This window comes from Nipponia nippon, unplaced genomic scaffold, assembly GCF_047370975.1.
Source record: "Nipponia nippon isolate SJK-2023a ecotype South Korea unplaced genomic scaffold, ASM4737097v1 scaffold_2, whole genome shotgun sequence".
Lineage (NCBI taxonomy): Eukaryota > Metazoa > Chordata > Aves > Pelecaniformes > Threskiornithidae > Nipponia > Nipponia nippon.
In genome coordinates this window covers 44,939,679-44,953,500 of record NW_028262336.1, presented here as the reverse complement: position 1 = coordinate 44,953,500, position 13,822 = coordinate 44,939,679, and the positions used below count along the sequence as shown (strand labels likewise).

Below are 13,822 nucleotides of genomic sequence, written 5' to 3'. Positions count from 1 at the left end.
TCAGACCCAGGGCCTGACTACTCTAAAGGAATCCAATACCACTTGCTTTGAAGTCATTAAAAGAAACACCTGCTCTACCAGATTGGTCTTGGAGGATTTCTGGAGACTGGGAAGTCTGAGCTGTGGGTAAAGTGAAGTCATTTTATCTTGCATTCTTCAACTAGTAGCTCATTTGAATTGACAGAATCATGTCTCATAACTGTCTGGGCTAGAAACATATAGAATCAGATGAAGAATTATAATTTCTATTTTAAATATTTTCCAGGTAATTTTATTTGTCCTATGCAGTGTTTTCACTTTGTACTTAAACTGTCTTCCCTATGGAGGTAATTTTGGAACATAAACTGCCATTTATGGCACATATGGAACATATCATGCCTTTATATGAAAAATCTTTCCCCCTCTAAGTGGAAACATGGGTTCAGTCCTAATCCACCACATCCCAACTCTACAGCTGTTCTACTCAGTGAAGGCCCAAGAGTGCCTATGCTTGTACAAGATAAGTCACTGTCAACTGGAATTTTCCTAACATTCTTGCAAAGACTTGAACAGATGCTTTTCCCTAGGAGGTGAAGGGACACGTTGCAGATTTTTCTTCCATTTAATTCCAAATGTGCCATCCGTACATTGTCTCTGACAACATGCAAAAGGTGACAGACACTGAAATACTCAGAGTAGGCTGCAGCTTTTTTTCTGTATATTTTTCCAAGCATAAAGTGCATTCAGGATTGAGAACTCCCACCTTTCACCTGTATTGAATAGGTAACCTTTTCACAGATTCTGGGCCATGCTGGTTGACTGGGATAAAACCATATATCTGCAAGGATCCTACACTTCCCCTTCTTGTAATAAAACCTGAATTTTGGGCAGTGGTAGGCTTTAGCTCAGAAGACCACCATAGGCAGCATCAGAAGGTCTAACATGACTTTATGAAATAGCTTCCCAACTTGGCACTCAGTGTTATCCAGTTTGATAAAAAAATCCTTTTTTTGTTTTAAAAATATGTGATATGATTATACTGTGCTCACTGTCTCACCAGCACTGATTTCTTTAATCATTTTATGAACTCATGACATGAACTCATGTTCAGAACATCCTAAGCCTGTGCTGCAGCTGGTTAGAACAATGTCCTCCCCTTCTTGACAGCAACATTGACCAGACGAACCAAGACCTAAGCCACAAATACTTAAGCACTGTACGTGGTTTATGCATTTTATCTTTTACAGAACATCAAGTATGATATGACTTTGTAAACAAACAAATCTGCTGACCACAAGTGCTCCAAAGGAAGCATTTATGAAGACTGCAGAGCAAAGATACTCTTTTCTTTGCTCTGCAGCTATTAGGAATAAGTCTACCCCAAGCAGTGGCATAGCTTTTGTTGTTCTACAAACACCCTGTCTAGACTAGTCCTCCAATAATTTCTCCATTAGGATGCATCCACATGATTCTGAGCAAGTCATTAAAATGCAAGAAAAGGTGATTTATGGTAGCCAGAACCTAGGTCCTTATCTATAAGACGTAATCCTCCTACCGCAAATAAGAAGGACCCCAAATCCCTTCTTACCTTCTGTCGTATCACAGGCTTAGAGAATTTGTCCAGGTCAGATCTCCACATTTTAAAAATCTTTTTGGCAAAAGCTGATTTTCCAGGAAACAGACTACATGCAAGGTACCACACTTGGCCAGGAACTGTGTTAGGTTTCTTCAGAGCTGTAAGTCCCGACTGTGTCCCTGAAAGCCAAATGTATGCGGTTATTCAGTCCTGACATTTCAGTCCTATTACCACACCAAAACCAGACCCTCCCATCCTTACATTTGTGTCACCAAGTGCCTCTACTCAGGTGGAAAAAACTCCAGCACCATCCCCTTGTAACACTTGTAGCCATTGTAATACTTTCAGCGATTTTTGTACAAACCATTCCACATACATACAGACGAAAAAGTGCACAATCCCCTTTCAAAGATTCATGTGCAAGAAAACAATTCAGAATGCCAAAGCAAATCAGAAGACCCAAACCTGCATTTCCCAGGTCACAAAAATATTTTGTGGTAAAAAATCTGTTGTCATCCTCCCTTGGCAATTTGGAGTCTGTTACACTGAGATAAAGACTAGGAATTTCTGCAAAATGCAGTAACTGCAAAACAAGTTTATAAAAGCACATCATTAAACTAAATTATTTTTAATATTTAATCATTTTTCATCACTACTGAAGTTCTTCTTCAAAAGTCCCAGAAGAATGGGATCTGAACTGATTCCTTGACTGGGTTCCCAGCAAAGATGAAAGCATAACCAGAAAGAGATTAGTTAGTGGAAGAAAGTCAGAAATGGAAAGAAATGAAGTGAGGAAGATTTTGAACCTCAGTTGCATGCCTAAAACTGATGTGACCTGAGGCACCACTGGACAGCCCAATATATCATGGAAATCTTACATCTATTTCAGACAGTGGGCTATTATTCCTACAGAACAGAATGCTGTCTTGTCTGTGCTTCATAGGCTTGTGGATGTTAGTTTCAGTGACAGTGAAATTGCATATAATCTCTTCTGATTACACCAAAATTGCTAGGATTTGCAAAGAACATATTTGAATTCATACGTCCAAAAAGTAAATCAAGCTTATAATTTAGGCACCATAACTTTTGTAGATCTGACATCAGACCATTCTGACTGAAAGGTTTAGGGAGGCTATTTTTGGATACATCAATAAAAGACAGTTTCCCAAGGAACTGTGCTATTTATGCGGAGGAAGAAAATCAGTTCTGCCTGCATAGATAGGAATGTTCACTTTATCTGCAAATGCGACATTTTCTACTATACATTTTGAAATAAAGATTGTTCCCTTATGCTGATGTTATTCACCAGTGTCAGATTTCTATAGTCATGATGTGTTGTATGAAAGCAATTAAGCAAGGGACCCTATGCACTTCAGTCACAGCTTCATTGAACTACACCAGTACAGCACAGTGATAATTTCCCAGTAGTTCAGAAAGAGACCTAAATAGATATCTACCGTAATCATGGAAAGGGAAGTAGATACGGAAGAGATTACAGTGGCAAATTTACTACTTGTATTTTTAACATAATGCTATTTTTCAATGCTGAATTGTCACCTGAGAAAATGGAGAATTGCCTTGCTATCTGATACCTTCTGCGTAGGGTCTGCTTCTACAATGACTTCAAAGGTGATTCAATAAGATTTCCAGACCTGAATGGCTGAACAATCCAAACAATCCCTTGGTTTTTTTAATTGAATAATATTTAATAAAGCATTAGTTTAATGAAAAGTCTTGGGAGATATAAAATCAATTAGCAACCAGAATACCTTTAATTCCCTCTTTGCTGATCCACAGTGTTAAATGAAATGAGAGAACTGCTTTTGTTTCTAATACCACTACAGCACATCAGCTGTTTCTTTGCCCAGTTTTACACAGGTTTTGAACACCCAGTAAGGCAGTTTTCTTCAAACAAAAATTCAGATCTAGCCTTGCAGTGATGGGAGGAGAAGGTGCTTTTAGGTTTCAAATAGAAATATAAATTCTCATGGAAGATGATGAGATTTGTATTCCCAGTTCCCCAAGAGAGTGTTTGAAGTTAAATGTATGCCTTCTCATCATCAGGACACCCTTTTAAATTCCTACTCTTTAACCAAAAGGTGAGGGCAGTGGCAGTAAGTAAAAACAACTAATATCCAGCTAGAGAGAATCAAACAGGGCCAGAAATCAATTTGCAGAATCTTGGCTGACAGCAAAATAACTGTACATCTCTCTCGAGGTTTTTGGTTTAAACTCTGTGTCAATGTATTGCACACAAAGTCCTGCAGCAGCTGACTTCACTAGTCTCCCTGTCCTCCCCAGAGCACTAGGGGCCAAAACCCACAGGCAGTAACATGGTTGTCTTCCCATTCAAAAGGCCGCACATGTTAGTCTGTACTTGTTGGAGTCTATACTCACGGGAGTGGAACAGCTTCTTTCCTTTCTGCACATGAACTGGGTTTCCGCTGCAGGGCTGAACTGTGCATAGGGCTATAGGAGGGGGGAGATGAGGGCCATGCACTCAGGCTCTGTCCTGCTGTCTCCTTTTCCACGACACTCAGTTAGAAGCAAGTGAGAACTAGAGTGGAAGCAAGGCATGAGAGACAGGTACTGTCACAGATTTGAGTCACTCCTCCTCAGCTCAGCGAGACAGAAGAGCAGTAGTTTGGCAATGTGTTTCCCTTGTGTTTGCCCTTCCCTACTTCCCTATACAGAGCAATGGTGATGCCAGAGAACACTGAATAGTATACAGAGTAAGTTCAGTCCGATCCTTTCTGGCTATGAAGAATTTTGCTTTATCAGAGTGCACGCATTTGCCCATTGCTGGTTCAATCATATCAATGACACAAGCCTTTAAAAGAGAAATTCCATGTTCTCTATTATCTTCTGCACCGTCCTTTTCAGTACCATGCTCAAACTTGAAGCCTGAGATTTTCTACACAATCAATCCACTTAGCAAGATCTTAATCACTGGACATGATTAATATCTGGGCTTAGGTTTCACCCCAAAACCAGCAGAGCAGCAGGAGAAAGCCTCCTCATACAAGTGCTCCACTTATAGTCCATGGCCTAGATCACCTTCTCATCCTAGAATAACACAGATCTTAGTGCTCTTCATCACAAAGGAAGAAGCACACAAACAAATGAAACAATTCTACTAACTTCTTAACTTTTCATGCCGTTTAAGCATCACCTACTTTGTAAGTTACTGCATGGCCTTTTTGATCTTTAAAGTATAAATCTTAAAAACCTACATATTGTTATTTCAAATTCTTTATTCTTTCAGGGTTTTTTTGCTGTCTTTCTTTCTGCCGTCCCTTTTGCCTTTCCAACATAATCCTTTAAATAGTCTTGCAAGTTTTTTTCTGACACTTACTGTGTATTTATATTATCTGGGACAAAGACCCACAAATGTACTTCCCATTGAAATCAGTGGACAACAGGCATTTAAATCCCCTTATGACTGTGGCCCCCGGGCTTAGAGGCTCCACCTACAAACTGCACCCTGAACACACTTATTATTTTAAGCGACAGTCTTGTTCCCAGAGCTTATCATCTGAATAGATAAGACAGCAGGAAGATAAGGTAAGGTTTATTCCCATTAGCAGATGGAAGTAGAGACATAGGGAGTTTCATTATCCAAGGTGATCCAAAAAGTCTGTGTTAGGAGCACAAGTCAAGGCCATTTCTTCAGACCCAACATCTAAACAATGTCCAGCCTTCATATAAGGTGTTTTTCTCCTTAGCCGCAGTAATTCCTACTCTGTAGCTCAAGTTTTGTTTATCTAAATAGGCACACCGAAGTAAGTCATATTGATTACATGAATCGAGTTACAACCACTTCTAAGCTGGACCAACGCATGCAAATATGGAGCAAGGAGAGGGGCCCCAGTCCTTCTCTTGGACACAGCCTCTTTCCTTGTAGTGGGCCACACAAGGTCAGCAGGACAAACATCCATTATGCATGAGAACATGACTCAATGCCCACGGTTGGCACTGTTCATTACAGTCCACATGTCCAGCAGATGTGTATGAGCTCCATCAACCTGTTTCACAAGGAGTTACAAGATGGCATTTTCTGCCTTAATGGCTGCTAAGGTCCTAAAAGATCCTCCTAGCATGACAGTTTCAAGCTGAAACAGGAGTTATTTCTGGAAGGTCTTACCACTTCTTGGCTCCTCTTTACTGCCTCCCTTTGCGCAGATGACTTCGCAAGTGCTATTATCCCACATTTGGACAGAGAGATTCAATGGGAAGGAGCTGAGCTCCAGGAAGTTCTTTATTAGGTATTTTTTTAATGAACTGTAATGACTACTATGTCTACTATGACCTACAGCTGCCATTTCTTTGTGAGCCAGGCTGTGAAAAGATGGGTCACCTGGCAAACCTTGTGGCAGTAGGAGTACCTGGGATATAGTTACATATAGCAACTCTCTTACCAACATAGATGATTTTTTTTGAGAGAGAGAAGGATATTTTATATTTTATACTAATTTACAGTATACTTTTGCCACTGAATCGGAATTGGGAGCATTGTACTTACAGTATATTAGTATTCTTACACTAGTGTATGCATGACAAATAATTCTGGAAGCATTAATTACTTCTAAACAATCAGCCAGGAACCTTGATTCTTCAGCACACCAGCAAACTCCCAATGACAGAACAGCACAACCAGCATATTTACGTAAGGATTACTTCCTTCCAGAAGGTGTAAAATGTGGTTTCAACCAGACAAGAGTGTAATTGTTCTGCAGTATGCACAGAATCTTATTAAACTGGTTGAGGAGATAAAAAGAAAGGCGATATCACAGTTAATGAATTTTAATAGAAAGTCTATATATACTTATTCTTTTAAAAACAAAGGAAAAAGGAAAGATTTTTTTTCCATGATTAGCCAAAATACAATTAGAGGAGTTGTTCCAAAACCAGATATGTTTTTCTCAACTGAGTGTCACATTTTGGGCTGTTGATAGACCTTTACTTCACTATTTCTGCTTTTGCCCTAGACACACTGAATCGTTTTATGACTGATTCAAGTGAAACAACAAACATCGGAAACCTCACTACTACACAGTCATTTTGTCGTCTGTGCTGAGACCACAACCTGCACTCCTATGTCAGCAGCTTCCCCAGATCCCATTTAAAATATCCTGTTAACACAGAGGTGTTTCTTCCTTCTCCTCTGTGTTTTCTCTGCTCTCCCTTAAACAGTATTTGTCTGATCTTGGTTGAACAAGACTATTCTACTGAAGGTAAGAGAAGTCAAAGCCTATATGCATTGACATGACTCAGTCTAAGAGTATATACTGAAAACAAAGAAAGAGGGAGAGTAATTGTTATTACTGAGAGATAACACATAAAAAAATCTGTCCTACAAGGAGCTCAGTATCAGCACATTACTATTTGGGAAGAGGGGACAAGAAACACCATCTTTCAGGTCATAACTGTAAGAAAAGAAGACCCTCTCCTCAGTCCACCAATAACCATGTGGCCCCAAAACACATTGAATACTGTCTCATTTTCAGCCTGAGTTCATATTTTATCACTTTGAGCTGACGTGAGCATTCACTGTAGTCCTTTTGCATTTACTTGTAGTTCAACTTGTAGTGCTGACGTAAACCTCTCCCCTTCTTTTGTCCCTTCAGATTGCACTCATCTCCTTTTGTTCTTTTCTCATGCCATATCCTTAAGGGCTTATGATTCATAAGATGTTTCTCCTACTGCCTTCTAGGCAACTCTTTTCCTATGAAATATTTACACAACCTGACTGAACATGGGAACAATCATGACAGCACTTTCCCCAGTGTCTCCCATTCATTACTGGGGATAATGGTCTAATTTTACTTCCATTAAAAAATGGATATCACCTATAAGCAACCTATTTCAGAAGGCAAAAATTCTAATATATTCGGGTTCACTTACAGAAAAGTGTGTACCTGTAGCACAGCAGTTAATCAAATGAGGATTTACAGTAATTTAAGCAATGTTTTATAGCAGAAATTTCATTTGCATCTGTTACAATACTTAATCAGTTCTCAGGAATGCTCATTTCATCCCAGCCTTCTGGATCTTCAGGTTGATGAGCTCCAACATGAAATAAATAATAGTGTTTGTTGATCAGAAAAAGAAAGCCCAACAACAGAGAAGCCTGGCCTTGAAAACTATTCATGCCATGCCAGAAGGTGTTACATCCTCCATGTTAAAAACAAACTTAACAGCAAGTTGCTAGAGCAGTAAAAGAGTAGAAATGTTTCAATTGCAGTGAAATGTTAGGCAGGCCAAGGTAACCAATACTCAAAACAACACTCTCAAAAAGTGGTTCAAGCACCCCTCAGGTTTAGTTTTATTTAACAAGAGTATAAAATAAAGTTTCCTGGCGAATAAACAAAAAGTTTCAAAACTTGAGAACTAAATCAAGAGGCTGCCTGTTTATTACTAGAGCTCTGGGAACTGCAGCAAGAGGTTTTGGATCTGCAGTGGACTGGTCGTGAATTTCAGGGCAGGGCAGGTTTTGAACCTGCTAGCAGACAGGAGGGCTGGAGAAGGTGCTGGTGTTCTATTTCCACGAGATCACAAAAAAGGGAGCCTGAAGCAGTAATGTGCAGCTGTATTACTCCTACACTGCTGTCACACAGCTATCATGCAATAATTAAATGAACAGTATGTGCCAAACAGATTAAATCAGGACCTCCTGTTTTCTTATAATGAGGTGATCATTTCTTATTTCTTGTCACAAACAGAAAGAAAACACAAAGAGGTAAAGCCACATCAGATGCCTTCCCTCAAAATCTCTTGAGGAGACATACAGAGAGAAAACTGTCATCCGAAGTAGGTAAAAGACCTAAACCAAGAGAGACCCTTGGAGAGGGGTATATAATCACCAACAATGATGAGCATTCCTTCAGAGATGAAAAATGAAAAGCCACCCACTCCTGCCTCAGGCCTGTGTTTACCACAAGCATCATGATAATATAAAGCGGTGACGGAAAATGCTAACTGGAAAAAGAATAAACAAGGACAACTAGTGCTCTACCAAGGCCTGAAATGAGACTGCAGAGTGATCAGACAGATCACTGTTGCAGCCCCTGTTGGGAAATGGCCTTCCATGGTCAGGCACTTTTCTCAGCAAGGTGCAAATAGTCTTCAGACAAAAAAAGAACAGCTTCTGGAAACCTGAGTTTTCATTAGAGAGGCAGGAGATGTAATATTAATGTCAGCGAGCAATAAAAAACAGATGGAACTGAGCACCTTCTCCTTGAGCAGGGGTGGAGAGATGGTCCAGGAAACCTCCTGAGGAGCACCCTGTGGCCATCGTCGCATCAGCTTCCCAGAGAGAAGGGAATATGCTGGGCATTTCACCCCAAATCCTAACATTGGGAGGCAGCAACTATGTAATCCTCCCTAGAGTTGCAACACACTCTAATATCAGAAGGGGCACAGTATCAGCGCTGGCTCTGGGTCTTGAGTAACATCGATGCTGTTCTGTAGCTGTAAGCTGACAGCCCCATCGAAGGATTCGCAAAGGCATTTTAGCATCTGGAGCATCTATTGATCTTAGCTTGACTTTTGGCTAAAGAACCGAGAAAATGAGGCCAAAGGACAGTTTGTGAACAACATAGATATACCTCCAAATGAAGGAGACAGATGTCTTGCCCAGTCTGATGACTGCTACCTTGTAAAATTTTCTTTTACTGCGCACTCTGTCTTTACTGGTAGCAAAGGCTCTGAGGGTTTTTCTGTTGATTTTTCTTATTTGTTTTGGGGAGGTGTTAAATTACAACTTCATAAATCAATAAGAAGTCATTTTGCTACTTATCATTCCATGTGAAGGGTCGGTACAAAAATGAAACCAACAAAAAAAAGAAATATGCTACTGAAAGATACCTTCTTAAAGTAAGGAAGTTGAGAAGCTGCTGCAGTTACCCATTGACACATGTGTAGCTCTGAAGAAGAGCTAATTAATACAGTCAAATAGCTGTACCTTCTGTTCCTTATTATATCCAGTTGTGGACAACACTTCTAGGAATATCTCATTTCCTTTGTCATCCTAGCTGAAGGGGGAAAATGAGCTCTGATTTAAGATCCTGTTTTCCAACAGCTACTTCACAAACTAGCTACTATACTTAATCAACAATGAAGCTATAAATACACACACCTTGTTATTTCAATGTTTCACCTGATGAAACATAAGAGGCCACTAGTGGACAGCTAGAATAAGAATGAAGGATTACTGCAGTAGCTCCTGGATGCCCTGACATAATGCAAACTTGATGATAGAGTCAAAAGTGGGGGGAGGGCAATATTTCACTCTGCCAGGTTTCAGTGACATAGACCACATCAGGGCCATTATCCATGATGGAAATGTAGATATGTTGCAATTTATTAGGTGAAGACAGGCTGTTTAATAAGGAAACAGAAGAAATGATAGACTGAAACAGCAGGGTCCACCGCTTCTGACTAGGCAGACTATGCCAGAAAAGAATGGCTGATGGACTTTTACAAAAGATGCGACACCACTTTTCCTCAGCCAAGTGTGACGTATTCTTTTGCACCTGAAATATTAATGGAGGCATCTGAAAACAGAAAATGAGAGCTGGCTGCACATGAATGAAAATATTATGATAAATATGCCACCTACAGGTAAGATATATAAATAAAATGTAACTTCGGGAGTAGGTTACAAAAGTAGTCACAGGTAACAATCCATTTTCTACAGGAAATGAAGACAGATTAAACCAAATTTAATGTCCAGAACATCTCTTCAACATGCTATGGCATCAGCTCTCAGCGCTGTTGCTATAGCAGAAGGGAGGGTGACAATAAAATAAAAAGAGACAAAAAGAGCACTGAAAATGATCCGCCTCCTCCCACTCATACCTTTATTATGGGATTTCGCTTCAGAATGTGGCTGCCCTTCTGTATATATTCACATGAATTAAGGAGACAGGGTTTCAAGGGACAGAACAAATAATCAGGCTCTATGAAAACAACTTGCACAGCCTTAAATTTGTTTTAGCTAGAATGAGCTGGAATTTCTACTATGAAAAAATGGCGACTGCTTAAAAAGCCCCACCTTTAACAGGGAAACATCAGGTTCAATAAAGTGTTTTTTTCCCCAAATAATACATTCTTTTCTTGTGAACCTAAAGGAAGAGAGAAAAAGATTTCACAGTAGCCAGTCGCACAGGGACATGATTCAGAATAGGGACTGGAACGCAAATCTCTCCAAACACTCCCAAGCGTGCTAACCACTGAGTTACAGGCAGCTCTTTTCTGATCCATGCTGGGAAGAAAATACATTCTGAACTATTTCAAAAATTCAGGCTATTTCAAAGTACAGGAGTGCTATCATCTTGCGAACCCTACTCTCCATTCCCAGCGATACAGCAAAAGGATCAAAGCTGTTCCAAAATCCACTGTTGGCTGTGTAGCATCACATCATATATTTGCAACACTTGCATGGACATTGTCTAGAAAATCAGCAGTAACCCCTTTGGAAATTAATTCTTTTCTCTTTGTGCCACTAAAGAGCACAACACATTTTAATCCCTTTTTGGTGTATGAAAATCCTTCCCTGTTGGGATTTAAAAGAGAAATTAATCCCAAAACAGTGATTCCAGTACGATTCACAACCCTCCCATAAACTCCCCAGCACTGTTTCACGAGTAATTGACAATGCAGTTACATTGTTGGTGATATAAAAAGGGCTCTACTCCAGTATTTCTTCAGTGTTTTATGACTTAAGTGCAGCAGGTATATTTGCTGAAGCAAATAAAACTACCCAGTAAATCCTCTGTAACATTTTGGGGTGGGGAAAAGAGATAATATTTTCAAATAGCTGTTACTGTAGAGCTGCTTTCATGACCCACCTGGGAAAAAAAGGCCATAGCTAAACTGGATAAGACGACTTCACTTAGTTTCTCTGCAATAAAAATGAAATCATCACTGGGCAACAAGACACTGAATTTTAACCTCAAGTGTACGGAAAGGATATTTTGAGGGGCATATATATTTTTTCTTTCATGCTGATCAACAAGTCAAGCATTCCATCATCAGAGTTCATGATCATAAATTTAAAGTGATTTAAACTCTAGAAGTCACATGAAGTCACAGGAAATTTTGCTTCCTTACCATTACATTTTTAACAGGTTGGCAGCATGGCCGAGCCTCGATCCTGAATCGCAAACATCACATTTAAAAATTCCTGCCTGTGCAGCACAGAAGCATGATGCAGAGAAGCTGGGCAGGGGCTGCTATGCAGTGATCTGGTATCTGGGCCAATACCTAGTTCATCTGCAGACTTTTGCGTCTATTAAGAATAATAAATATTTAAAAGCTCCACCACCAGCTCCAATGGGAAAGAACACAGAGATCTGATGTTCTGATTTGGCTTCTTATATAGCCAATCTTGTATAACACCATGGCAGTTGCTGCCAACTGCACTGATATTACCAGTTGTTGAATTAGCAGATAATGTTCTTTCTGACGATCATTACCAGAAGATGCATAACACTGCATGGGTACTCCTATTGAGCATAAGGCTAAAACGCTGGCTTTAATGGATGCAGTAGTATTGTCTTCAATGGGATCAGGATATCCTTAAATAATCACTTTTTTTAAATTTAGCTATGAAGAGTCCTGCAAATATGTGTCCTGCTGAACCTGCCCTTAACACATTCAATTCAAAAAGCCTTCATATTTGTTGTGCTTCTTCCAGTGTTTAAAATAGAAGCAAAAAGAGGCCCCTCTATCCAAGCTTGGCCATACCTAATTTAATTTTGCTTGCATCCTGCTGAGACCATCCCATACCCTTGCAGACAGGATGCAGTTAACTATTAGCATCTGCCAGTGAATCAGCAGGATCTGTACAACTTCTCACTGCAGATTTCCAAGCACTGGAAATTAAGGAAAGCAAGAGTTGCATCCCTGATTTAGACAAAGTCTAAGTGCCTAACAAGAAGCTGGGTCAGTTTTTTCTGAAAAACAAACAGGGTAATTAGCATATGCCAGTGATCAGAAAAGTATATTGCATCCTTCCAATACATCACAGGGACACTAGCAAAGCCCAGTAACAATGGTGAAGAACTATACAAGCAACGTTTCAAAACCGTTAGCTTATATAGTTGCTTTTTCCCCTCAAGTACATAATTGCCATTATTATTAATTTAATTAAATGTATTATGCATAAAGGAATTTATTTTAGTTAGGAATAAACATCTCTCCTATAAACCCTTTGGAAGGGTTGGTTTTTTTTTTTGTTTAGTTGGTTTGTGTGTGTGTGTTTTTCCAGTAGAATTTTTATAAGCACAAAACTAGAGATGACTCAGAATTGTTATGAAGAGAATTGGGATAAATATTTGTGATAAGACAGAAGGGACAAGTTTATTGCAGAGTCCCACAGTTTTATAAAAAATGCTAATGCTGGAGCTTGTGGAACTCTGGGCGTTGTATTAGCAGGCAGAGGCTGGGAATACTAATCACAGAAAACTTGCAGTAAATCTGAGAGATAAACAACAGGGTCAGGGACTGAAAATTGCTGGCAGATAAGCTTTGTGCCAGAAATGTTTTAAAGATGGTAAAAAAATGTTGCAAAACTGCCATGAAATAATGGAAGAGGGCATCACTTTCTTCCCTGAGAAATCTGTTCTCATTTGGGCATGAATCACTGCATACTTGAATGTGAGACCCTCTTCTCCCAAGCTGTAAGTTACACAAGTACAGTATCACTCAAGCAAAGCACACGGATCCGACCACCAGCAACAGCTGCCAACAAGTCCTTCATGGAATTGCTTCCTCTCCTGTTCATACAGCAAAAGGTGGCAACATGCTGAACCTACATAGGCCCTTAATCAGTAAAAAGGAGAAGCTGTCGCACATACGTGAGCTTTTTCCTAAGATTTACTTTTAAAAGAGTATCCCCACTACGCTGTTGAAAAACCATAGCAGAATACAAAGAGGCAAGGAAACAACATGAATGTTACAGTGCATCTGAGCCGTCTGAAAATAGAAATGCCATGGCAATTACACTTACAATGAAAACCATGGCAATTAAATCACTTTGGTGAACACAAATTAATTATTACCATTTTCTTCAGAGAGTCAGTAAATTGAAAACAAATGAGAAAAGTTTAGGTTTTTAATCAACAGAGAAAAAGAAAGGATGTAACTGTATTAGCTTTAAATTACTTCTGTTGTTAGACAGACAAGTTATGCACTAGTACAAGATACCTGAATAAATAGTTTGCATAATTTCCAAAAAAGCATGTGAAATTATCACAAATCAAG

General features: G+C 39.5%; 1 protein-coding gene across 6 annotated transcripts in view; it reads right to left on the bottom strand.

Moving 5' to 3' along the window:
* LOC148055769 (uncharacterized) overlaps positions 1 to 13,822 on the bottom strand; it is a 126,566-nt gene that overhangs the window by 47,506 nt on the left and 65,238 nt on the right. For all 6 annotated transcript variants that reach the window (XR_015704907.1, XR_015704908.1, XR_015704906.1 and 3 more), the window contains exon 3: positions 1,568 to 1,734. Coding sequence is in view for 3 of the 6 variants with exons in the window: in XM_087758291.1 (XP_087614417.1) it covers positions 1,568 to 1,734 (167 nt within the window). In the remaining 3 variants the exon portion in view is untranslated. The remainder of the gene's footprint in view (positions 1 to 1,567; positions 1,735 to 13,822) is intronic.